Source organism: Magallana gigas, chromosome 9, assembly GCF_963853765.1.
Source record: "Magallana gigas chromosome 9, xbMagGiga1.1, whole genome shotgun sequence".
Taxonomy (NCBI): domain Eukaryota; kingdom Metazoa; phylum Mollusca; class Bivalvia; order Ostreida; family Ostreidae; genus Magallana; species Magallana gigas.
Window position 1 is genome coordinate 22,988,116 of NC_088861.1, and position 25,571 is coordinate 23,013,686.

Below are 25,571 nucleotides of genomic sequence, written 5' to 3' on the forward strand. Positions count from 1 at the left end.
ACCGGCCGGTAATCAAAATTATTTTACAATTTTTCCATTTCACAGGATTGAAAAAAATGAGGCCAGCAAATATAAGTAAATTTATAATGTCTGCATGAATTAAGTATGTTTGATTTCAAAGAGCAAGCACTTAAACAATAAAGATCTGAATTTATTAGATAACATTTGTAGGCCCAATGACATTAATATGTAAACAGTGTGACCGTTGGGCCAAGCGCAGATTTTATGGTTTCACTTTGAATTTGCCTGTCTATCCAAATCATAAGCCAAAGTTAAACTAAACGTTGCATGTCTCAGTCTTCATGTTAGTCATTTTTCATACGTAAAAACGTAAAAGTTGTGCCTTTGGAAATAGCCAAAGAAAACTAGTAGTACGTGATTCGGAGAATTTTTAAATTCATCTTTCAATGTTTACCTATTTCATAAGTTGATAAATTTCTATTTAAACTTTATTTGGTGTCGAATTGGTTGGTTCCTTGATGTTAATGTTTTTGTTCTCCATCTAATAATTTAATAAGACAATATATGTGAAACTAGTCGCATTGTTAAAACTTATTTGGTTTGCATATAGTCAATCATTTTCTTAAAATTCACAGTCATGTACTTTGACAGTTTTTAATAAAGTTAATGGACAGTTAATTTAACATAGAAAAGCGCCCCTCATTTAATGAATGAGTTAACTTTGTCGAACATAATGGCGACCAATATGGCGGCACCCATGACCTGGAAGAAAATTTTTCAACCCCTACTACCCCTGATTCAACTTAATTTGTTGATTGATTTTCGTTTATATATAATTTATATATATGTGTTACCATTATTGTCCATTAAGCCTCGCTTTGTAAATTGTCACAACACTTTCCAACGTGATCATCCAATATATTGTCCTCTATGATGTTTTAGAAAATTTAGTTCAAATCAGAACTTTGTATCCCTTTTGATTTTAAAAGTACAATAAAAATTATTGATAAGTGGCCAATCCAGTATCTAACTTTTGTGTGTCCATCTGTCATCCACTTGTTACATGTAGTATCTGTAGTGAAATTTATTCACAAATTTTCTATGTTTTGTAGGAAAAATAATCCAGAATGCTTTGTGATTGTGGATCCACACTGCAAGCAGATGTGAAATTCTGTTCACAATGTGGAAAGAAGGTGTTGGCGCCAGCAAGTCAGGACATCCAGACTATTCCTTGTCCCAACACAGTGGAAGATGGCAGAAGAACTCCAGCATGTGGTACCATGATCGATAGCTCCAACAGGTTTTGCCATGAGTGTGCCTGGCGGATATCCTCAAAAGCCTTTCTGCCAGGGGCTGCCATGTGTGATGGAGAGAAATCCAATGGAGAACTATGTGACAACATAGTAACACCAAGCATCAAGTTCTGTTCAGAGTGTGGGAAGCCTCCAAAAGGTCAGCCTTCTCAGACAAAGACCTCTGCATCTGCAGGTATAGTGAAAATTTTGTCTCTTATTGACATTCAAAGTTATTTTTCATCAATATCTTAAATTTAAAAATCTTTTTTTTAGAATTTGTGCATTACATTATATGTATTTCAAACGAATTTTTATATCTGTACTATATAATGATTACCTTTTGACAATGCATGTGCAGAAATTAAACTGAGTTATATGAGAAATTTTTCAGGATGATATGGTTACATGAACTTTCTCTGTCAACTTCATCAGATGCATCTATAACAGCTACTGATATTTTATACAATATAAAGTCACTTGCGAATATTTGAAAAGTAAATCAAGTCAAATTTTAATCACATTTTTTTTCACATTCACAGCTGTTGTTGAGAAAACTTTTTCAACAAAACCAGAAAAAGATTTGATAGGTGGAACTATAAACCAAGATGTTCAAGAGAACAAAACATCAGATGATCATACAAGTGAAGACATGGAATTTGAAATTGTGTCAGTTAGCTCAACTGAGGAGGAAACACCAGTGAAGAGGAGGCACAGCTATGATGAAGCAATAAATCTAGAGAACAGTTCAGATTTCTGCAATGGACAGTTAGCTAACATTGCCAAAGAACTGGATTCTTCTACAAGTATTCAGGATTCAAAACCGCAACAACAAGGAGATTTTCAAGAGAAGGGAATTCTGGGTTCCATGGAAATTGTAGACTTTCCATCTGGTGAATCAATGGAGCATGTACATCTTGAAGGTGATGGAGAAGTGGGAGAAAGTGGAAATACAACAAAAGAGAAAACTGACAATCTGGAGAAATTACAAGAGAGTGGAATGGACACTACTAATGGTAACACTGGAACAGGAAGTGTAGAATCTAATCCAAAAATGGACATATCACAAGGGGGTGAAATCAGTATTACTCATGAAACTGGTAGTGCCTTAAGTGAAACAAGTAATATGGGCACACTCTCTGCTGAGAATGTAGAGAAACCACAAGCCACTCCAAGCCAGAATGAAGGAGCAGAAGATGAAGTGCGAGATAGTGGAACACTCTCCACAGAGAACACATTGTACGAGTCTTCTTGGAGTCAAGAGGGTGGACAAGAGCAGCTGGTGATCGATGCCCTAAAGACACTTGATGTTAGAAAAAGGAAATCTCCTAACAGAGACATTCCAGAGGCTGGAAAAAAACCTCACCTGTCAGAAACCCAATCAGATTGGGATGACAATGGGAATAAGCAGGATCATAGTGAAGAGGGAACTGGGGAAAAGGAAGATAAAAACATGGATGATAGTGGTGATGATGATGACGATGATGATGACAATGATGATAATGATGATGATAGTGGTGATGACCATCGAGATGACAAGAAAGATGAACAAGAAAATGGAAATAATGATGAAGAAAATGAAGGTACAGATAAAAGTGGTAAAAAGAAAAACAAAAAGCATTCAGCACAGAAAAAGAAAAAAAAGTTAGAATATCAGAGGAAAAAAGGTCAGTTGGTACCTAAACCTTCTGATAGCAAAAAGGAGGAAATAAAAACAGGTTCTTCGAAAAAACCAGAGAGAGAAATAGCTGCTGTACAAAAATCATCATCTGATGTTTCAAAAACAGCAGATAAGATGGGAAAAACAGAGAAAAATGAACAGTTAAAATCACAGACACCTAAAACTGATGAAAAAATGAATGCAGATGAATCAAAAAAAGAAAATATTGGGTCTACATCAGCAGCAACAGGGAATGCAGCAAATAACACAAGCTCTGGTCAAACAGGACGAGTTCAGATCCCAGTAATATTTATGGAAGGAAATAAAACAAATGTTCCGGGAATATCAAACAAGGTAATTTAATTAATAATAAAAATTTGCAATTCATGCACAATTTTTACAGAAAGTTTAGTTATAGATCTATTATTATTTACCCTTAAATTTTCCTATCTTGATATTGTGAATATTACAGAATGTGATCGGATTTTATGGATCACCACACTGTGGGTTTCCAATACCACACCATCATTTTCAGAAACTGATGACATCATCTAAGCTAGCACACATTAAATTATGTGTGTATTTTAGCAAGTTTTAAAAGAGTTCTTTTGGTAAAATGGTCCTTAACCCCACTCTTCAATATACATAAATTCTTGCTGCTCCTTTTATATTCATGTATTTTGAAAAAATTTCATTCCAAATCCCCAATATCCAAAAAGTTGTAAAAGGCTAAGCAGGATCCAAATCATGATCGAATAACAGATTTTGTAGTTGATCAAGTTTTAAACTCTTAATTTTTTTTTTCTAAAATTATTAGGCCAGAAATGCTCCAATTTGTGTGGAAGCATCCTCAGGTAGTGTAGATTCAAATATGTGACAATCATGGCCCCCGGGGTTAGGGCGGGCCACAACAGGGGATGAATTTTTCATGGAAATATATAGAGAACATCTTTAAAAATTTTCTTCATATAACCATTAGGCCAGAAAAGCTCAATTTTGTATGGAAGCATCCTCAGGTAGTGTAGATTCAAGTTGGATCAAATCATGATCCCTGGGGTATGGTGGGGCCACAATTGGGGTGGGGTATGTGTTAAATTTTTACATGGAAAGATATAAAGAAAATTTTTTAAAATTTTTCTGAAAAGCATTCAGCCAAAAAAGCTGAAACTTGTGTGAAAGCACAGTTTGTGCAGATTGACGTTTGATCATGATTCCCTTGAGAAAAGTTGTGCCACAAAGGGGGGTGGGGGAGAATTTTAAATAGGAATAGATAAAACCTTAAAAAACAAAATTGGTTTAGTAATATGTGAATTAAAATCGGCAGATTTTTAAAAAAAATTTGTGTTAGATCTAATGTACTGAATTGTCAAGATATTTTGTATTTGATTCTATTATGCTCATTTAATAAAAAATTATGGCTATTGTTGCTCAGGTGAGTGACGTGGCCCCTGGGCCTCTTGTTTAAAATTTGATCTTGGTCAGCTTGTATATCCATTATTCATCTAGGGCAAAATTGCAATAACTTTGTAAAATGCATGGATACCATCAATTATTTTCTTTTATTTTATTAAAAAAGTTTGAAGGTCGAGTAATATTTTTATGATGAAAAAATGCTTAGAGGCTGAGGATTGGAGAACCTAATCAACAATTTCTTAAAGGTGGCCTTGTAGGTTGTAGCTTATTATACCTTTCTCAGGTTTTTTTTTTTTCAGGATTCTTAATCATGTTAAAATGACCCATGACCATGTTGTGAATTGTCTTGTTTTTACATTTAAACAATAATTATCCAAATTCTCTTTCTAGAGTCAAAATGATTCCTCAGACTCAAATAAAGAGAATACCAATAAATCACAAAGCTATGCAGAGGCTGCTGGAAGTAGTCGGTAAGTTTAATGTATAAGACAATGTGTAATATAGAATCACATATGGTAAAAGTTGAAATAATGCTAATGATAATTTTAGAACCTAAAATGTCTTCATAATATTGATGTCATCAATACTTTAATTCTTGAGGGTGTTTTGGACAGAGATTTTGGTACATGTAAATTAATTGTTAAGTTTTTTTCACAGTGATTATTTTGATCCAAATGATCTCAATTTAGTAGTATTAGCTAGATCATAAAGTTATGGTAACCTTCACTTTTCCTGTCAATTTGCTTTTTTAGCAGAAATTGGCCTATTTTCAAGCAATTTTTTGTACGGAACCCATTTAGCGCATTCTTGAACAAAGTTTTACTGGTATCTTCCAAAGACTAACAGTAACTACTGGCAATAAAAGTTTGCTTGATCAAAGCTGTATTCTAAATTGTCATTTGGAAAAAATATATGAAAAAGGATTAACTTTAATAGTGTATGTCTCTTCTGATATCATGTAGTTTCATCAGTGAGTGCAAAAAAATAAAAACTGATAAATAGGGGAAAAATATACCGGTATCTTATATCACCCCATCTAAAAAATAACATGACAGTGATATTAATGTATCTGAAACACTTTAAAAAAAGGCCATGAATTGGGGAAAGGGGGGGGGGCAGATTTGACACATATCACAATCATATATATCTTTGTTTTAATTAATGATATATTCATTGGTGTATAGATAAAATTACTTTAATCAATTAATTTAATGAATTTTATTCACCAAGAGTGACAGTATTTTGAAATTTGATACACAAAGTATATATATTACTGATACCGGTATATGTTTTTTGTTCCTTGAACTCGCTGCAACTCTTAAAATATAGAGATATTTGGATCTGTGATTAGATCACTTCAATCCAGCTGCTGAAATCCATATAAAGATGAAAAACCCGGAAGAAGCTGAGAGTATTATTGTTGAAATTTGCAAAGCTGTTGCACTTCTTTTTAAACTATTGCAGACCAGTGACAAGGAGCATGACAAAGACAGTTGAAGTCCATTTCCATGTTCTGGTATCAAAGCAACTTGTGAGAAATCCAAATCAAGATTTTGTTTATATCACCTTTCAAAACACCTTTCTTGGTAAATGGACTGAGTATCATGGTCATAAACTGCATCCAAAAGAGTAAGTGTTTATTTAAACTTCTATTATTCCAATGTAAACTTATATAAATTAACCCCATATATTTATTGAGGCTCAGAGCACAATTGTTAGGACTAATACAGTAGAATACAAGCCTAAGAATTACTTTTGACTGCTTTTATTTATCAAGATTTAGAACCATATCTTTATTGTCTATTCTAAGTCAATTCCAAACACTGTTAATATTGCAAATGAGATAGAAACTAAGATCTAGAGGTTTCACTGAAAAAAAGTCAACCTATTTATTATAATATTTTTGGGTAGGAAAATTTATATCTAATTATATGCTGTTTAACGAATATCTTTGCAAGTGTTTATTTTCTCAATATTTTGTGGAAGAAAAAATTCTCACGGATAAAATTAAAAATAAAATTCAATTTATAATTTAAAAAATAGTATTCTCCTTAAAGGACATATCGCATGTTTCTAAAGTATTGGACATTTTACATTTTTTGGCCTCCTTGTGTACCAAAAAATTACTTCTAACTGTTTGATAACGGTAGAAAAGCGGTAATTAGCCATAACATCAATTTAAATTATAGCCCGATCGTTTAAAAACTCGTTAATTAGATAGCGTGTCACGTGGTACAGTGACGTCACATGCGACCTTCTTCGAACAGCTGATTGTAAACAAATTGTAGGATTAGCATTATCTTTGACATTTATTCACCATGTACAGTAGTTGGCCATAAGTATGTTCCCAAAATGGCCGCCATAACATTTTTTTTCTGTAAGGTACATTTTAAAAGGAAATAAAGCATATTTTTCTTTGATGGCCAGATTTAAAAAACGTGTCCTATGATTCTCCGACTTTTTTTCTTCTTTTGCCGAGTTTATTTTTGGAGTTATTCCCCTTTGGTAAACATTTATCGTCTGCACAACAACATGGCGACGAACGACAAAAAACGTATGGGAAGACAGAAACAAGTCGTAATACAGATGTCAGATTTGGGATTTATACATAAATAAAACTGGAAGGATCAACGGAATATACAGCCGAAACTGTTATGTAAAGTTTAAAAATACGGAAGACCGGAATAATGGTAAAATCGTAATTCGATCTGAAAGTTTTAAGATTAGGTAACCACGAGATGACTGAATCCCATTTCAAAGTCCTCAGAACCAACCAAAAACATGCTTTCAAAAATCAAACAGATTGATTTACAGCAAGACCAAAGTATAATGTGATGAATAAAACTGTAAGTAGACTGCTTCTCATCAGTAATTGTTCGTCACTTCACAAATCGCCAATAGTTTGTTAGAAAAAGATAACCAGACTTTTAGTCCCAATTAAACGGAGCAGAATGACAGCATCAACACATACTTTGGCTTACATACTGTTCAGACATTAATATCATTGAAATTATGTGAAAAATGCTAATAATATGGTTACAAAGGTCAAAAAACGAAATCCGAATTTTCCGTGACCTAGAAAAAGTTGTAGTGGTTGACATTTCGAGTAGTCTCACTTTATATTGATTGCGAGCCTTTACATCGTAAAACGAGGAAAATTGCAAGAATATTTCATATCCTAGGATAAAATACAAGTAATATATATGTTTGCCTAGTCATTTTTTCTTTGTTGTTAGAAGTTAAGTTAGTCAAAAAAACTTCAGGCGATGACAAGATCTACGTTAACGTCGACCATTTTGGGAACATACTTATGGCCAACTACTGTACGTTGTTTATTTTACATGCTGACTAAATTAAAAGAATCTTATTATTCAGTCGTACATGATTGAGCCACCAGTACTGATAAAAAACGATGATATAGCCAAAGAAGCGACGATGAAGTCGGCAATAACGATCAAATTGATCGACATGTAAACATTGTAAACACAACTTAGTAAGGATTTTAGCTCAAATAAATTGGTTAAAGGTGTTTTTTATATTAAAATATACAATAGTCATGCTTTTTGGCGTTCCTAACGACTCAGAATGTACATTATTGTAAAACTGTGGTGCACAAGAAGTGTTTTCTTCGGCAGTAACTGGTCACAACTTTCTAAGGTTGTTTACTTCATATTACACTGTATAAATATATACATTGTATATTATAAAAGCAGGCAAGAACGTTTTCCTTTATTATTATTTTTTCTGCAAGATCCAATCTCCGTATTTTTAATCCATTTACGTATAAATATATATCAACAAACTGTCTATTTCTCGCGTAAACATTCAATATCGACAACTCGATCCTTGACTTCTCCCACAGAAAAATAAAACTCACAGAAATCTTACCACCTGTACTTCAATTACGATTTCTTCAGCGGTGAGCTATGAATGAAGAAATCATTTATTCAAAACCAATGCATACATGAACGTAAAGTTTAACAATAACAATAAGAAAAAAGCTAATGAAGTGAGGCGGTATCCAAAATGGCGTCGTCTCTTGTTATATTTTTTCTCCTATGAACTTGCGTTTTGTACACAGGTCCCATGGTGCATAAACTTCTATTTTTTTTTCTTTGAAAAATAAATACGATTTATTAATGACACTATATGTATTGAATGTTTATTTATATATCCTCTCGTCGACAGATAAACCCCTATTTGTGGCAAGATTTCCGCATACTTTCGTAAGAGAAACTTACAAAAAACAACAGTCCAAATCCCCATTTTTGACGGCTAGAACACCCGCAGGAAGCACAAAACACCATCATGTCCCGTTATCGCCAATTTAATAGGTGATAATTAGTTTAATTGTCGTTTAAATTTAATCCAATTACAAAGATGGCTAACAGCACCTTCTCGCTCGAGGTCGCATATGACGTTACACATCATGGCGGGTAGATCGAGAGAGAAAATATGCATATCGCAACATTTGAATTTCATCGCTTTCAAACTCACGAATTAGCCAGATTATTTTATGAAAACGATAATAAACTTCATTTTTAATGAGTATAGAATGATTTTATTTTAAAAATTCCGAAAATTGAAAAACATGCAATATGTCCTTTAAAACAATGAATATCAACTGGTATACTATATAGCAAGAAATTAACTTGCAGAGTTAATTTTGCTATGTTCGCTGAAATAAAAATATTAAGCACTTTCACTTGGCATTTTTAAAAAAATATAATTTAGGCCACATTTAAAATGCCAAGTTAAAGTGCTTTTTTAAAGCCTGTTTGTTCAACACAAGTAAAATTTTATGTCTCATTTTGTTTCTGAAATACAAGATGAAGCTCTTACATTTAGTCAATTGAATGAAATTGAAAGTTCTAGAAAGTTGAATGAATGGCAGTCAATAATCAGTAATTTTTCTATCGCTTATCAATAATATCCAAATTTCACTCCTTTCTCTTAGCAAGAATTACTTATTTTCCCCCAATTCATCTTCTCTAACAACCCCTTCAAAAAGGTAAAAAATCAATTAGAAAAAATTGCTGATATTTTAATTTAAAAAAAGGAATTTAGCTCTAAAACTGTGGAAATCAAAAGATAGAATTAATTTTTAGAAATAAAATAATAAAACTTAAACCGTAGATTCCTTATTTTATGCCAGCACTTAATTCTATGACTCAACCGTTTTGCATCAAATCGTAAGAATATATTATTGCAAACGCCAAATTTTTTATCATAGTTTTATCTAGTTCACATCTGTCAGAAAAACAAAAGCAATTAAAATCTGCGAGATGTGCTTTTCCCAATTTTACACTGATATTAATTCCTTGCATTTAATCTTTAATAATAGTTTTTCCCAATTTGGCCAAAATGTAGCCAATTTTTCCCAATTCAATAGCTACAGGCCCCTTTTTACAAATAAATTTAGAAAAATTATTTTTCAATTGACTGAATGGCAGGTAAGAGCTTCATTCTGTGAGAAAAATCAAAGTACCAGTAGATGATGTAAAGGAATGGTTTGTGCTCTTTTGAAACTTTACATTCCTGCATCTTTCAGGATCACAGGTCCTGATGCTGATTATATCTACTATGAGGGAGTAGTTTATATACCAAAGACAGTTACCAGTCAAAATTTCTACTACAATTACTATGTGTTGCCAAATGGTATGGTTGACTGGCAGTATTGGGAATTTTTCTATGATCAAAAAGATAATAAATGCTGTGCTCCAAGAGAACTCAGTCAAATACCACAAAATGCAGGTAATTGAACATTCATATAGGACTGTATGGTATGTAATATTTGAGAGATATAATAATTGATGCACTATCATGTGATGGAAACACTTTAGTATCAAAACTTTTTAAGCAACCCTATTCAAAACAACACTTGAATTATTTCTTGACACTCCCAGGACTCTAAAATTTTATCAATAGAAGAGCCAAATAAAATTTTTTCGTCCGTCTGTCCGTCTGTCTGTCCGTCCGTCCGTCCGTCTGTAAACTTTGTACATTTTGAACTTCTTCTCTAAAACCGCTGTTCCAATTTCAACCAAATTTGGCACAAAGCATCCTTATGGGAGGGCGAATATAAATTGCAGAAATAAAAGTCCGATCTGTATTCAAAGCGGAGAAAACCTTGAAACTGTAGAAAAAGGGGGGTGCATTTTTAAAAATCTTCTTCTCAAGAACTACCGAGGCAAATTCAACGTAGTTTAGCATAAATTATCCTTATGGGAAGGAAAATATAAATTGCAAAAATTAAGTGCTAATTCTGTTTCAAATCTGAGTTATAACGAAAATAATAATAAAGGAAAGGCGTATTTCAGCTTAGCGTTGGCATCTGGTAAAATGGGTAGGCAAGACTTGGTCTGGGCAAAACAAAAGATTGGCAGTTATTAATCTGCGAATCTCATTAAAATGTCAGGATATTTGATGGACCAGTATATTTGTATTCGCTGTAAATATTGTGCAAAATAATGCGTATTTGGAATTGACGATTGTCGATCTGCCTCGGCTTTTATTTTGCCACGGCCCGGGTTTGCATACCCATTTTACCAAGACTCGTATTCCATACTTCTAAAACGAGGTTCTTTGTTTAAAGCAGCCATGACATTATACGAAAAAGGGTCGATCTGACTATGATGAATTTGCTTGCTATGCAACAGTTTGTGTATGAAGGGAAATTTTTGAAACAAGCAAAATATATTGGTGCCGATTTTGTGAAGTAAATTGAGGCTAAATATTTCAATGCGTTGACAGTTTTCACACATGACGTTGGTGTTAGCTTGTTCTGATTTTCGTTTCGTTTTCATTATGCTTTGTAACCTGGGAACTATCGTCTGTATTTCGTGATTTTTACGTATCAAATCAGAGACTTCGGTAAATCAAACAGTTAACTGTTTACCTGCGCAAATTAAGCAAAATCTGATGTATAAAAAAAAGTACTGAAATACAATTCATTCTATCGGTAATTCGGCAGTATATTTTGCGTAATAGTAGATTAATGCAATAGGTTTTGTTGAGATGCTCGGCATTTTCTCGAGTTTATTCAGTTTAAATAGAGTTTGATATCGCTGACGGAAATATGTAGGTATATACATGTATATATATGATTCATTTCGAAAAAATAAATTGTGTTCTTTATTTGTTATAGTGCATGTTTCTTGTGTTTAATTGTTTACAATTTCTATTTACTAACCATATTTGAGTGTTAAGCTTCGAATTATAAGCAAGATACAGAGATTTGCTCACAATTCTATGTTTGTACACAGATCTTAAAAACTAAAGATTAAAAAAGTAAAAAGTTTGTCAATATTTATTAAGAAAATTTTCATAGTCTGTTCTTCCAGAAACCAACTTTAACAACTAATTGTATTGTAAACTTAACATTTTTTCGTCATTATTACTCCTACTGTACATGTGATCCTGGACTGTGTTTATGTACATTTGTATAAACTGATTTTGAACCTCAAATACCAGTGAACTGGTCTTGAGTGAATAAAAGAGTTGAAAATCTTAGACCATTCTTTTTTTTCCATTTTAAATGCTGAATAGGAAATACCAAGTTAAAAATCTTAAGCTGAATGTAAAAACTCATGTGAACAAAATATGACTCAAACTTAGGCGAACTGTGAGCTCTGTATCTTGCTTTTAATTCTACGATTGACGCTGAAATTTTGGTTGATTATTAGAAATTCTACATGAATTAGAGTATGTTAAATACTTTTCAAACACGAGTAAATAAAAACGACATCTTTAAAACAGTTTCCATAGTTCTGACACATTTCTGTTGCGGGGATAAAGTAATTATCGCTATTCCTAAGAAAATATCAAAGCGAAAAATTATCCTGGTTTGTACGCGAGGTAAATAACAGTCATTTAATTATAATGGAGAAGACAAATTAAATTTTTGAATGTTTTAAATTTGAGGAATTGAGCACATTGAGGTACAATTTCCTTCTTCACATCTATACATGTAGTATTTTTTAAATAAAATACAATTACTATTATATTTATTTTTTTAAAATACAATAACTAGTAAGTAGTTGATGAAAAAAATGTACCTATATGCTCTCATATATTTTGATCGCTTTACAAAGGGGGGGGGGGGGGGGGGGGCAGAACGAATATATACAGGGAATTGGAAGTTAACAACTTAACAGACTACACCTACCAAATGTTTAGTTTTATATCTTGTGTAGGATTTTCTTATTGTGGTAAAAAATAGTATCTCATGAAGGTACAATGTTAAAGATTACGTGTATGCAAAAATAAGTGTAAAATTCGAATACTTGACAATATTTATTTCTTGTTATTCTACCGAGGGACCATATGGCACAATATCTTTTGAACGCCCATTGTTGCTCAGGTGAGCGATGTGGCCCCATGGGCCTCTTGTTTTTAAAAATCCCACTAGGATGGTAATGCATTTTAAAAGACCGCGACTGAAAAATTACATCTTGTGGTTCAAGTGGGAGATTTCAGCAAGAAATTCTGTTTTTTCACTTTGATAACTAGCACTGCTCATCCCTGGCTCCATGATGTGAAAATAGAAAGTACTGCAGTGAATATCTAAGCTTAGATTTTTAGCTCGTCAACAAACAAAGTCGGGGGGAGCTTATACTATACCCTCAGCCTCGGCGTCTAGACCTGGTTAAAGTTTTTGGTGCAGGTCCAGTGTCTGAGTTATTAGCTCATCTGAGCTGAAAGCTCCAGTAAGCTTTTTTAATCAAAATTTGTCCGTTAATGTCTGTTGTCATTGTCGTTGTTGTAAACTTTTCACATTTTCATCTTCTTCTCCAGAACCACTGGGCAGATTACAACTAAACTTGGCACAAAGCATTACTGGTTGAAGGGGATTCAAGTTTGTTCAAATGAAGGGCAACACCGTCTTTAAAGGGGAGATAATTTAGAATTATTGAAAATTTGTTAGAGTAGAGCAGGGCCACAATATGGGGAGATAAACTTTTACAAAGGAATATATATAGAGAGAAAATCTTTAAAAATCTTCTTCTCAAAAACTATTAGGCCAGGAAAGCCTAAATTTGAGTGGAAGCATCCTCAGATAGTACAGATTCAAGTTTGTTTAAATCATAATCCCCGGGGGAAGTGTGAGGCCACAGTGGGGGATAAATTTTTACATAGGAATATATAGAGAAAATCTTCAAAAATCTTCTTTTTAAAAACTATTAGGCCAGAAAAGCTTTAACTTGTGTGGAGGCATCCTCAGGTAGTTAGTGTAAATTCAAGTTTGCTAAATCATAGTCCCTGGGGGATAGGGCGGGGCGGCAATGGCGGAATGAATTTTTATATAGGAATATATAGAGAAAATCTTTAAAAATATTCTGTGAAAGTTTTCAGTCAAAAAAGCAGTGACTTGTGTGAAAGCACAGGTTGTGCAGATTAAAGTTTTATGAAACCATGTTTCCCTAGAGAAAAGTGGGGCCACAAAATGGGGGGGGGGGGTATATAGGAATAGAGCAAAATATTCTTACAGGTACAACAAAAGGGGCTTGGTATTTACCCCCAAAAAATATGTGGATAAAAATTGGCAGAATTTATATTTTTTTTTAGCAAGATCAACTGTACTTAGTTGTCAAGATATTTTGATTTTGATACTGTTATGCTAATTTGATCAGAGGTAAGGCTATTGTTGCACAGGTGGGTGAGCGATGTGGCCCCTGCGCCTCTTGTTAATTGTCCTATCTTCACTTAACCTGCATGGATGATGCATCTGGTCCTACATATGGACATGAAAGACTTGGATGCTGAGTCTGAGCCATTAATTTTAGATGCTGGAGAAGGTTAAGGTGTTTGGAACAGGTTAAAGTTTTTGGTGCAGGTGCCCTTTGATGGCCATACTTAAGTTACTTCTGGTCCTACCTTCACCATACTTGCATGCATGGTGCATCTTGTGATACTGATAAACCCCACAGCCTTGGATGGTGAATCTGAGCCATAGGTTTCAGATTCTGGATCAAGTTAAGGTTTTTGGAGCTGGTTAAAGTTTTTGGGGAAGGTGCCCTTTGATGACTATCTCAGTTACTACTGGTCTTATCTTCACCATTCATGCATGGATGGTGTGTCTTATGATACTTATACAGTTGACAGGCTTAAATGCTGGATCTGAGCCTTAGGTTTCTGATGCTGAAGGATGATGATGTGTTTGTAGCTAATTAAAATTTTTGGAGCAGGTGCCCTTTGATGACTATAAGATATTACTGGCCCTATTTTCACCATACTTGCATGGTTGCTGCATCTTGTGATACTAATGCACCCCACAGCCCTGGATGCTGAATCTGAACCATTTGTTTTGGATGCAGGATGAGGTTAAGGTTTTTGTAAATAATTGTACTTATTCAAACTTGCATGGTTGATTTAACTTTATAAATGAATCACAGAGGTAGCTTCAAATACTGAGAGTGATCTTGATTTTCCAGATGCTTAGGCAGGTTTAAATTGTGTAAGGGTCTTGGGGCTGGTTACAAAATGAAGAAATTTTGTTCATACCTAGTCAGACTTAAACAGACTTAATATAAACTGGGTGTGTAAATAGAGATAGCTTCAGATATAGAGCTTGATCGAGATTATCTAGATGCTGGAGCAGGTGTAAGTTTTTGGGAAGTTTAATACAGGTTTGATGGTTTGAAAAAAAAAATTGTCTTGACTAACTTTCATGGTCCTACCCCACTCAAACTTGCTTGAAAGATGTGATTGTTGATATGATATTGTATCATGTTATTTTAATTTTATCATATTGAATCATGTCAAATGACACAAATGGCATTATATGATACAATATCATAAATCAATATTGTACCATATAATGCCATTTGTGTCATATGACATGAATTCATTCAATATGATACAATATTGATAAGATATGATATGATATGATATTGCATTTTATGATATGATATTGTATCCTATGATACAGTATTATCTTATATAAAATGACAGTGTATCGTATGATATGATACAATGTTGTTTTATGAAATATGATATTGAATCATATGATACAACACTGTATCATATCACATAATACAATATTATAATTTATAAGATACAATATCATAAGATACAATATCATTTCATATCAAACAAGATTATATAATACAATATCATATAGTATGATACAATATCATATTTTTATTATGATGTTTTGCAGTATATTATTGTGTTATATCAAATGACTTAAAGTTAATATTATATATAGTATCATACGATACAATATTTTATTGTATGGTTGTGTATAGATAAATATTGTATCATTTAATACAAAAAGTTTATTACATAAAGTATGATTAACATACAGTTTTGTCTTTATAGGATATTGTGTCAAACAATGCTGCAATATCTAATATTTTGATTAGCTGCAGGACTGTAGCTCCCGGTCTGAAAAACTTCGGATGGACGACCTGGGAGCTACAGTGCCTACTGTAGGAAAAATCTGCAATTTACGGCGCACAAAAATTGCGCTAGTTTTGGACTTATTAACCTTATTTTCACACAAATTCTGTAAAAAAAATTAGTACCATTAAATTCTTCAGGCAATTTACTACTGAAATCGTCACTTTACTTGCCTCAGACTTTCTCTTAAAATTGATAACCGACCTCGGAAAATAAAGTATGTTAATTTACGTCGAGATCGAGAGTCGCCATTTTTAAATGTAAACAAACTTGCACCACTTTAATTTACAGGGCTGCTGATGGTGTTTAAAAGAATATCAGAGGCAAGTGAAGTGACGATATCTGTAGTAAAATGTCCGAGGAATTTTTTGGGATCAAATATTTGTACAGAATGTGATCGTAAATGAGATTAATCGGTCCAAAACTAGCGCATTTTTTTGTGCGCAGTAAATTGCAGTTTTTTACTATGGGAGGCACTGTAGCTCCCAGGTCGTCCATCCGAATTTTTTCAGACCGGGAGCTACAGTCCTGCAGCTAATATTTTGATATAAGATATCATTAACTCTGATTTTCATATACATGTATTATGATAAAGTTGGTCTCATAAAGGTGAAGCCTCATTTCAGTGAGCTTTGTAATCTGTGATTACCTATGTTTTTAGACATATAGTATTGTTAAGTAAAGAGGTATTCCAAATATTCTCTTAGCTTTAAAATTAGAATAGGTTCCTATATCTTTATACAGATGCAGAGTTCTTCTTTTTAAGGAGATTAATATGGTTTTAAAATGGCCACAATGACCCTTACCAAAATATAAGGCCTCTGGCAAACAATTGCCGCAAATTTGCAGAGAGGTTGCTGCAAATTTGCGACAAACAGTTGCAGCAAATTTGCGGCAAGTTCAGAATTCGTATGCAAATTAGCTTCTGGCAAACTGTTTGCTGCAAAGTTGCGGCAAGTTCAGAATTCGTATGCAAATTAGCTTCTGGGAAACTGTTTGCGGCAAAGTTGCGGCAAGTTCAGAATTCGTATGCAAATTAGCTTCTGGCAAACTGTTTGCGGCAAATTTGCAGCAAGTTCAGAATTCGTATGCAAATTAGCTTCCGTTAAACTGTTTGCGGCAAATTTGCCGCAAGCTTACAGATAGACATAGCAACTTTAAGATATTACAACATAAGAAAAACAATTAATAAACACTAATAATCATTTAATAATGAGTTACTAATACATGTACTATGCTTTTCAATCAATTAACAAATAACTTCTACTGGTGATTGACAAAGATGTTGTTTAACTTAAACAGTTGCAGCAAAATTAGAGATAAAGGACACAAGTAATTAACTTAAAATTTTACACATTTTATAAATTTCAAAAATAAACACAAAACTGATGAACAAACCATATTGAAATTTGACAAATAGTACTCAACCGATAGGTGATGATTTGTTGCTGCAGATCGATCACAACATGCATGCACAGATGGACTTGTCAAAAGTTCACAATGAGCGAAGTTCAAACCATATACCATATTTTTCGGAAATTAGGTCGATACTTTTACCGGTAGTTCACAATTAAGCCCTGCACGGTCACTGGTCATGTTACAATTAATCACGGATTCTTTAAGGCATTCTTGATGTCTTTTTTATGAAGGTCTCCTGTACGTGCTCTCCGATTTAATTTCACACATAAACAATATCACACAAATAGCCGAATATCACAATAATACCCACAATGGAATGGTCAGACTTCAGCACTGTTGTTTATATGCTTTTCTACGTAAGTCTTGCACAAATTCTGTCTTTACTCTTTTTTGGTTGCATCATTTGATCATAGAATCAGTGGGTTTTTTTTTTTTTGCATGGTTTTCTTTAGGTCTGTGTAACCCAGTTACCAGGGCAGACACCTATTGGGAAGATAAATGGATTTCATATAAGCACAATTGTTTTCAGATTAAAACAAGTTAGCCTATCATATACTTACTCAATCTATAAATCTATATAAAGCTACAAATTTGCACTAGGCCTACTCTGACTATGCGAGTAGAACATGAATTCTTTTATTTAAGTAATAAAAATGTAAATCATATAAAATGTACTTTTACACTATGTAATGATAATTTCCTAAATTTGGCGCTGTTTAAATAAATTAATTTTAATCATTTGTTCATGCATCACAACGATGTCAATAACGAGCGTTTTGCTCGATTCGACACCCCGCATTGTCATAGGGACGGCCTTAGACTGTTAAACTCATTATAAAAGATCACAGTCTTCGTTTTATATTCCAATAACTGTTTAAACTGCCATTCAACGAATATGTTTTCATTACTTCACTTACTTTTTCAAAAACGTGCTCATGATCATGCAGATGGTGCATGCAGTGGCCTTGGGTGTTGAGACTCGATTCATTCACTTATATTCGTCCTCTGTTTAGCCGTGGATTTTCCAAAAGTAAACACTCCATTGACAATGTTTCTTTTACCTTGTGCACAGCCTTATTCCCTTATTTTCATTCACTTTACCATCTCGGTGATGGCAGACAACATGGCAGCATCGAATGTGAAAATTGGCGGCTAGCTATTGATCGACCAATCAGCGCGCGCGTAGCTTAACATTGAAACAAAAGTAAAAGTAGAAACAAACACTGAACAGCATAACGTTACGAAAAACTCTTCAATCTACATGATTCAACATCAAGCGGTTTATATACTCAAATCCAAGTTGACTGATATTTGAACGTAGGAAAAAAGAATATAGCATAACAAAAGAACAGACAGGTTGGTGTTCACGTAATACGTGGGGTCTGGGGGGGGGGGGGGGGGTTCATTATGAAGCATCATCCGATTAAAGTTGATCTTATTTTCGTAATAATAAACATTTTTACCGAGACTATCTTAGAATAAAACTTAAATCCAAAAATAGATTTATTTTTTCTCTATACACAAATTATAAAAGCAATTCATTATAATTGACAGTCTTAAATTTGTGCTGAATGTGTATATGAAATTGTATAAGTCTTATTTCTGCCTCTGGTAAAGCTTTGGCAAGCTCATGAAGTAAAAAAAAACAGAGAAAAAAGAAGAAATGTTTGTGATAAACTTCTGGCAAATTTTTAGGTGTTTGCCACTTCTGGCGAAGAAGCTGCAAACATAATTGGGTGTCTGGTAAACTTTTGGCAAAATATAAGAGGTTTACCAGAAGTTTGCTACTACTGGCAAAGATCAGCAAACAAGTTCTAAAGTTTTCTGGTAAACTAATCAGTTTGCCGAAAATTTGCGGCAAGTTTGCTGCAAGTTTGCCGCAAACAATTCATTTTGGTAAGGGGACTTAACTAAATGAATAATTTTTGTTCTTGTTTACAGAAATATTCAACAGATATGATGGAATTGTTTTTGGAATCCCTGACGAAAACAGGTATAATTGGAGTTTATTTGGCTACCATCATTTTAGAACTGAGAAGTATGAAGAGGATTTAGATAGTGTTATGGTGTTTGCATTGAAATACTTTTTTCCTAAGTGGAAAGGATTTATGTTGGGAAAAGGCATGTCTTGTCATACCTGCAAAGAGGCTTTAGATTGCATTGACAGCATTCACATGGGGTTCCTGTCAAACTATGGAAAACGATTCAGAAGGTGGAAAAATGATTATATGAAGTTTAAAAGACACATTGGAATGGTAAGATAATTTATCAAAAATACTTCATATACAATACTATAAGATGACAGTAGTGTTAATGAATAAACCCGCCAGAATCTACTGAACTCCTAATATATGTTGCCATATGGTTTTAAAATTTGATTTATATGTCATGGCTCTCAATAATTAAATATAAATTAAAAAAGGTAAAGCGACTCCAAGGTGAATTTATATTAATTTGAAGTAGCTTTTTAGAATTATTTCCAATATTTAAAGTATTTTGCGAATTGTGAAATGGTAAGCAGTGAATTTTGTTCATTGAAATGGGGATAAATTTACAGCTGCCATCATTTCATCTAAAACACTATATCCTTATAAATACTGGCTATGTGGAGGATAGCAAGTCTTTTGTCCTCCAAGACAGCAACTATTTTATGAGGGGAAGTTGAGGGAAATCGAGGGGGACAATAAATTTGATATTGTCCAAATAGTAAATTAGTATTTTATCCTACTAAAGAAAACTCCAATTGTTGGCGAGGCAAGGTGTTCTTGATGGTAAACAAATTAGAGTTATTGGACTTTGAATTTAACATGGTGACTTGGATTACACCAGAAGTGTTCCAAGTTAAAAAAAACCCAGGAATATCGAATGCCACTGATAAATAGTTTTGATGACTTTTCACCATTGGCAGATAACTCATGACTAATGATTACTAATGTGAAACAGTTAGATAGAATAGCATGTTTACTTTATTCGTTCACAGAAATTTAATAAAACTGCTACATGCTTGTGCTTATAAAGATCAAAAGTGTTATATTTTTAAATAACTAAAGGATCAAATGCATGGCCGATTCATCAGAATGATTTACACAAATACTGTTTTACTTGTTTCTTCATTAGTTTCGAACATTTACGTATTATTAAGTTCTTCAAAAATTAGTACATGTACCATAAATGATGACTTTCTTCTGTCTTACCAGGTTTTAGGCCACCTGTGTAACTCAAATGACCTATTGCCATTGGTCTTCATCCATCTTGTGTTGTCCGTGCATCGTCCGTGAACAATTTTATATTTTAACTTATTGAAAACTACAAAGCCAAATGTTACCATTTTTGGTCAGAAACATCTCTAGGATAAGAGATAGAAATTAAAATGGTGAAATTTATGGCCTTATAACCCCCAAGGCCTCATAGGCGGGACCAAATAGGACCTAATTATACCCCCACTTCGAATGAGAGGGGGTACAATGTATACTGTTTTACCTTGCGTGTCTGTCTGTCTGTCCATCCATCCATAACAAAAAATTTCTGTTACATTTTTCTCATCAACTATTCATTGCATAGGCTTGAAATTTTAACATTCACTTTGTTAAGGCATGCCATATGGTGGAATTTATTGTTGTACCAATTTTGTACCAATTGGACATCAACTTCCTGTTAAATGAAGACTTTGTTTACTTTAAACCTAAATTCTTAAACAAATTTTGTCAAAGATTTCTCAGCAACTTTTAATAACAGATGTTTGAAATTTTAACACACTCTTTGTTTAGGCATGACATATAGTGGGATCCATTTTTGTTTGTACCAATCAACTTCCTGTTAAATGAAGACTTTGCTTATTTTGTATACTCACATCAGAGCGAGGGTATCACTAGTGAGCATTGGCCCACAGACATCTTGTTTTCACAATTTTTCTTCTTTACTCTCAAATATTTGACAAAAAACCCCCAAAAACTAAATGCATAATTATGATGTCCATGGAGCTCTCTACCAAAATTCATGGCCTCATGCAGGGTCAGGGATTCAGGCCCTAGAGCAGAGCCAATATGGCTTAATATAATGTATAGAAAATGTATTAGATCTTATGCATGATTATGATGTCCATGAAGCCCTAGATATGCTTAAATTTTGAAATTCATGGCCCCTGGGTTAGGGGTTCAGGCCTTAAAAGCAAAGCCCAATAGTGAAATGTATTTTTTTTCATCTAGTAAGAAAATCTTCTTTGCCTCTTCCACAGTAGTGAGACTGCAGCTAACATACAATTAATTTCTAGCAGCGCTTCATACCTTCAACTTTTTTCATTTGAATCTACTGATATTGATTTTAATAAAAATAAGTTTTAAAAAGGAATTCTAGAAAACATGGTGAAATTAAAAGCAGAGGAACATTGCCCTTAAGAGAGATGTTGATCTACATACTAAACCATTAAGAAATGATATTGTGCTGTTTACATATCAAGAAAAATAAAATATTTGTATGCATACATTACAGGCATTCTGGGAGATGCTTTTACCAAAAGTTGAGGAATTTGCTAAACAAAGGGAGACAGACATAGTTTCAGCAATATCCATTCTCTACATCATTGACCGCTTTTCTTTGGATGTGAAAGCAAGTGCATACACTCCATTATTTAAAGCTTTGGTTCAGGTCGACATAGATTACAAAGAAGTTATCAGCAACTTTAATGAAAAGTAAGACGACTATAGTTTTATATTTACATCGACTGTGTATTTAATATTCCTTGTAATACTTATTGTAAATTGATTGTAATTTACAGCTCTATAGAAACTGTCAGGATTGAAATCTACACAGTCTAGTTCTAACCAGTTGATAGATTGGTCTAAACATTCAGCGACCAAAGAAAAATCACGGACTGTACAAAATAAGCATAATATTAGACTCAAATTCCCAATTGCATATTATACAACTTGGCTATTTCTTTTATCTAATGTACTGATGTACATATTTACTCAGCAATACTGATGTACATTAGTTAGCAATAATTTGGTTACTTTTTACAATCAAGTCATTTATTGTTAAGAGAAAGATGTAAATATAGAAAAGAAAATGCTTTTCTTTGATAATTCGTGTGGGTTATGAAGGTAGTGATTATTGCAGAAAAAATGAACATAATCCACTAACGAGGACTGCATTTTTTCTTATTTTGAACTTTTCAGGATGATGATGCAGTGCATAGAAAGACTGGTTGATAAATACAAGGACTCTGAAAATCCAGTTTGGCTTTGTTGTTTGCCACTGTATCATTTGGTCACCACAAAAATACAGAAACCTTTTGATAAGCTTCAGCTTGCAAAAAAACATGCAGATGAAGTTCCAAGATGGTGGGGAATAGATGGAATTCATAGAGCCTTCGATGTTGTGAAGAGGAAACAATGGTAAAACTTTTTTTGGCTTAAGATGTTGAAATCTTGTCATTTCAATCTCTGAGGCAAGAAAAAATTGAGATTGAGATATTGCAGGATAAAATACATAATATTATACAAAATTAAGAAGATGCAGGAGGCTTCTTTGGAGCCCCACTATGCAGGCACCCTATAGTGATCAATCTGTCCTTCTTTACGTCTGTCCATCTGATATCTCTTGTCCAAAGCATCAATCTGGCTCTGTACTTTACCCACAGAGTGCCTTTGGATAAAGTGTGTGCAATAACTTTGAACCACGTTTTCAGATCCTAGGTTAATGTCATAGCAGAATTGTATGGAAAATCCTTGTCTAGAGCACATCTTCTCTCCCCTTGGTCAAATCTGACTCATAATTCTCTCAAATAGTGTGTATGGTCAAAGGGTATGAATTGATTATGAATGATGTTTAAAGGTTAAAGGTCAAAGTCATATTAGATCACACAAAAATCCTTTTTAAGAGCATACACTCTCTTCCAAGCCCTATTTGGCTCATACTTCACATAAACAGAGCTTTTGGAGGTAATGGTGTGCAGTGACTTTGAACCAAGGCAATGTGAAGGTCATAGCAGATCTCTTTAGTTTTTATACATGTAATCAGTTTTAGACCGTAGATTATTTTCCATTTGCTTAATCTTGCTCAGGTTGAACAAAAATGAAATGCCTGTATATAAGGGGTATTAAGATTGAATTAAAAGTTCTATGACAGCTGGAAAATATCTAAGTTTTAGGGCAATGTCAAAGCAAAATTCTTATCATCCTTAGTCAGGAGTTTCTGCTCTGCTCCGCTCTACATAAACCCTTGACTGAAGAGACAACACATATGTGGGTTAACGATTACGCCACCCAGTGAGCATACTCATTTTTAAACTTTTGTGACCTCTTGTTCTGACCAATCAGAGAATGCTTTATAAACAGAAACAGTATTGCAATATGGCTGCTCCCATGAACAAAATCAAATTTGTAGAAAACTTGGATTAAAAATCAATAACAGTAAGTTAAATACCTACTAGTCCGTCTCAAATTTATTTGATAACAGTTCAACATTGATCAATTCACATTACATCATTATTGTTTTCCGTCGATGAATAGTTTGTCCCTTGCTAAGACAGCCTTTCGATGACTTTCCTTGGCCCTTTTATAAATTGGTAACAATTTTTTTCTACGTTCTTGGATTTCTTTAGGGAACTGTTCCCCAATGGATATATGAGTGTCTTTAAGCTTGTAAGAACATTTGCGGACCATTTCCCGGTGTGGAAATCTATTAAAGGACTATGTATGGTGTGGGCTTAAAATGGCCCCCTAAAAGGAATATCATTATTTTACTGTAATTCTTTGTTTTCTTTGTACAGATATATATGTGATGTTTTTACTTAATGTTCATTTTGATTCAAGTGCCCACAATTTAGAAACATGGCATTGTAAAGATAACCTTTTCCTGCCATTTTTGCAATTTTAGCATAAAAAAGTTTGTTTTCAAGCAGTTTTTCTTTCAGGAAACATAGAGCGCATGCTTGAACCAACAAAATATTTTAATCAGAAATGTATCTAGCCAAGTCTAATAAGTGACAAAAAATGTGTCCTGGTTCAAGCATGCGCTCTATATTTCCCATTTGTAAAAAGATGAAAAAAATGTCAATTTTCGACTGATTTTGATTGAATTATAGAAAAAATATATTTTATATCAACTCTTCTAAATTATAACATAACATTTTATTGTACCCGAAACACTTTGAAAAATGCTGAATTATGGGGGGGCCAAATTTAACTCTTATAGTTCTTTTACAATGATTTGACGTGGTTTGTTATTGTTTTTTTGACCCAATCCTGTGAACCCTTTCAATTAGGATTTCAGATCTGATTTCTAATTTTGAAGCACACAAGTACATAATAATGTCTTCACAATTTTCCTGTTCTCCTGATTGGGCCTCTTCAATACCAAAGAACAATAAGTTGTCCCGCATTGACCTACATTGCATATCTAGGACACTTTTCGTTATACGCACATTTCTTAAAGGGACTGATCTAGAGCCATTTTTAGTTCCGAAAGCTCAGTTAGAGCTTTGGAAGTATTTTTTTGGTTATCTTCCAATGATTTCGAGATGAATTCATGGCTTATTTCAACTTCTACTACACAGTTACTTAAACCCTTTATTTCTCTTTTCATGCTTGAGAGTGAAGTTTCAATAGTGTCTAATTTCTGGTTCATGTTTTTCAGCTGATAAATTATATCACTAACCTATTGGATGGTAACCTGGGGAGTGTTCGCAGGGATTGATCCAGCTTTTTTATTTTACTACCCTTTTTAGCTCACCTGAGCTGAAAGCTCAAGTGAGCTATTCTGATCACATTTTGTCCGTCGTCCGTCTGTCCGTCCGTCTGTCCGTCTGTCCGTCCGTCCGTCCGTCCGTCTGTCCGTCTGTAAACTTTTTACATTTTGAACTTCTTCTCTAAAACCGCTTATCCAATTTCAACCAAATTTGGCACAAAGCATCCTTATGGGAGGGCAAATATAAATTGCAGAAATAAAAGTCCGATCTGCATTCAAAGCGGAGAAAACCTTGAAACTGTAGAAAAAGGGGGGTGCATTTTTAAAAATCTTCTTCTCAGGAACTACCGATGCAAATTCAACGCAGTTTAGCATAAATTATCCTTATAGGAAGGAAAATATAAATTGTAAAAATTAAGGTGTAATTCTGTTTCAAATTTGAGTTATTACGAAAATAATAATAAAGGAAAGGCGTGTTTCAATCAGTTTAATAGCTTCGGGTTCGGCATGCGGTAAAATTATTCCATACTTCTAAAACGAGGTTCTTTGTTTCAAGCAGCCATGACATTATACGAAAAAGGGTCGATCGGACTATGATGAAATTGCTTGTTGTGCAACAGTTCGCGTATGAAGGGAAATTTTGAAACATGCAAAATATATTAGTGCCGATTTTGTGAAGTAAATTGAGGCTAAATATTTCAATGCGTTGACAGTTTTCACACATGACGTTGGTGTTA

General features: G+C 33.6%; 1 protein-coding gene and 1 long non-coding RNA gene across 4 annotated transcripts in view; one reads left to right on the forward strand and one right to left on the reverse strand.

Annotated features, from left to right (window-relative positions):
• The window catches only part of LOC105349012 (E3 ubiquitin-protein ligase rnf213-alpha), a 108,572-nt gene that overhangs the window by 1,694 nt on the left and 81,307 nt on the right, over window positions 1-25,571 (forward strand). For all 3 annotated transcript variants that reach the window (XM_066072384.1, XM_066072386.1, XM_066072385.1), the window contains exons 2-9: window positions 1,074-1,449; window positions 1,796-3,267; window positions 4,717-4,796; window positions 5,791-5,955; window positions 9,878-10,080; window positions 19,090-19,403; window positions 21,637-21,836; window positions 22,323-22,541. In XM_066072384.1, the coding sequence (XP_065928456.1) occupies window positions 1,089-1,449; window positions 1,796-3,267; window positions 4,717-4,796; window positions 5,791-5,955; window positions 9,878-10,080; window positions 19,090-19,403; window positions 21,637-21,836; window positions 22,323-22,541 (3,014 nt within the window). In that variant the 5' untranslated portion in view covers window positions 1,074-1,088. The remainder of the gene's footprint in view (window positions 1-1,073; window positions 1,450-1,795; window positions 3,268-4,716; window positions 4,797-5,790; window positions 5,956-9,877; window positions 10,081-19,089; window positions 19,404-21,636; window positions 21,837-22,322; window positions 22,542-25,571) is intronic.
• Window positions 16,921-18,529, reverse strand: LOC117684243 (uncharacterized). Its single transcript, XR_010709759.1, has 2 exons — window positions 18,066-18,529; window positions 16,921-17,631 (listed from the first exon to the last, which is right to left on the reverse strand). It is a non-coding gene; the product is annotated as an uncharacterized lncRNA (long non-coding RNA).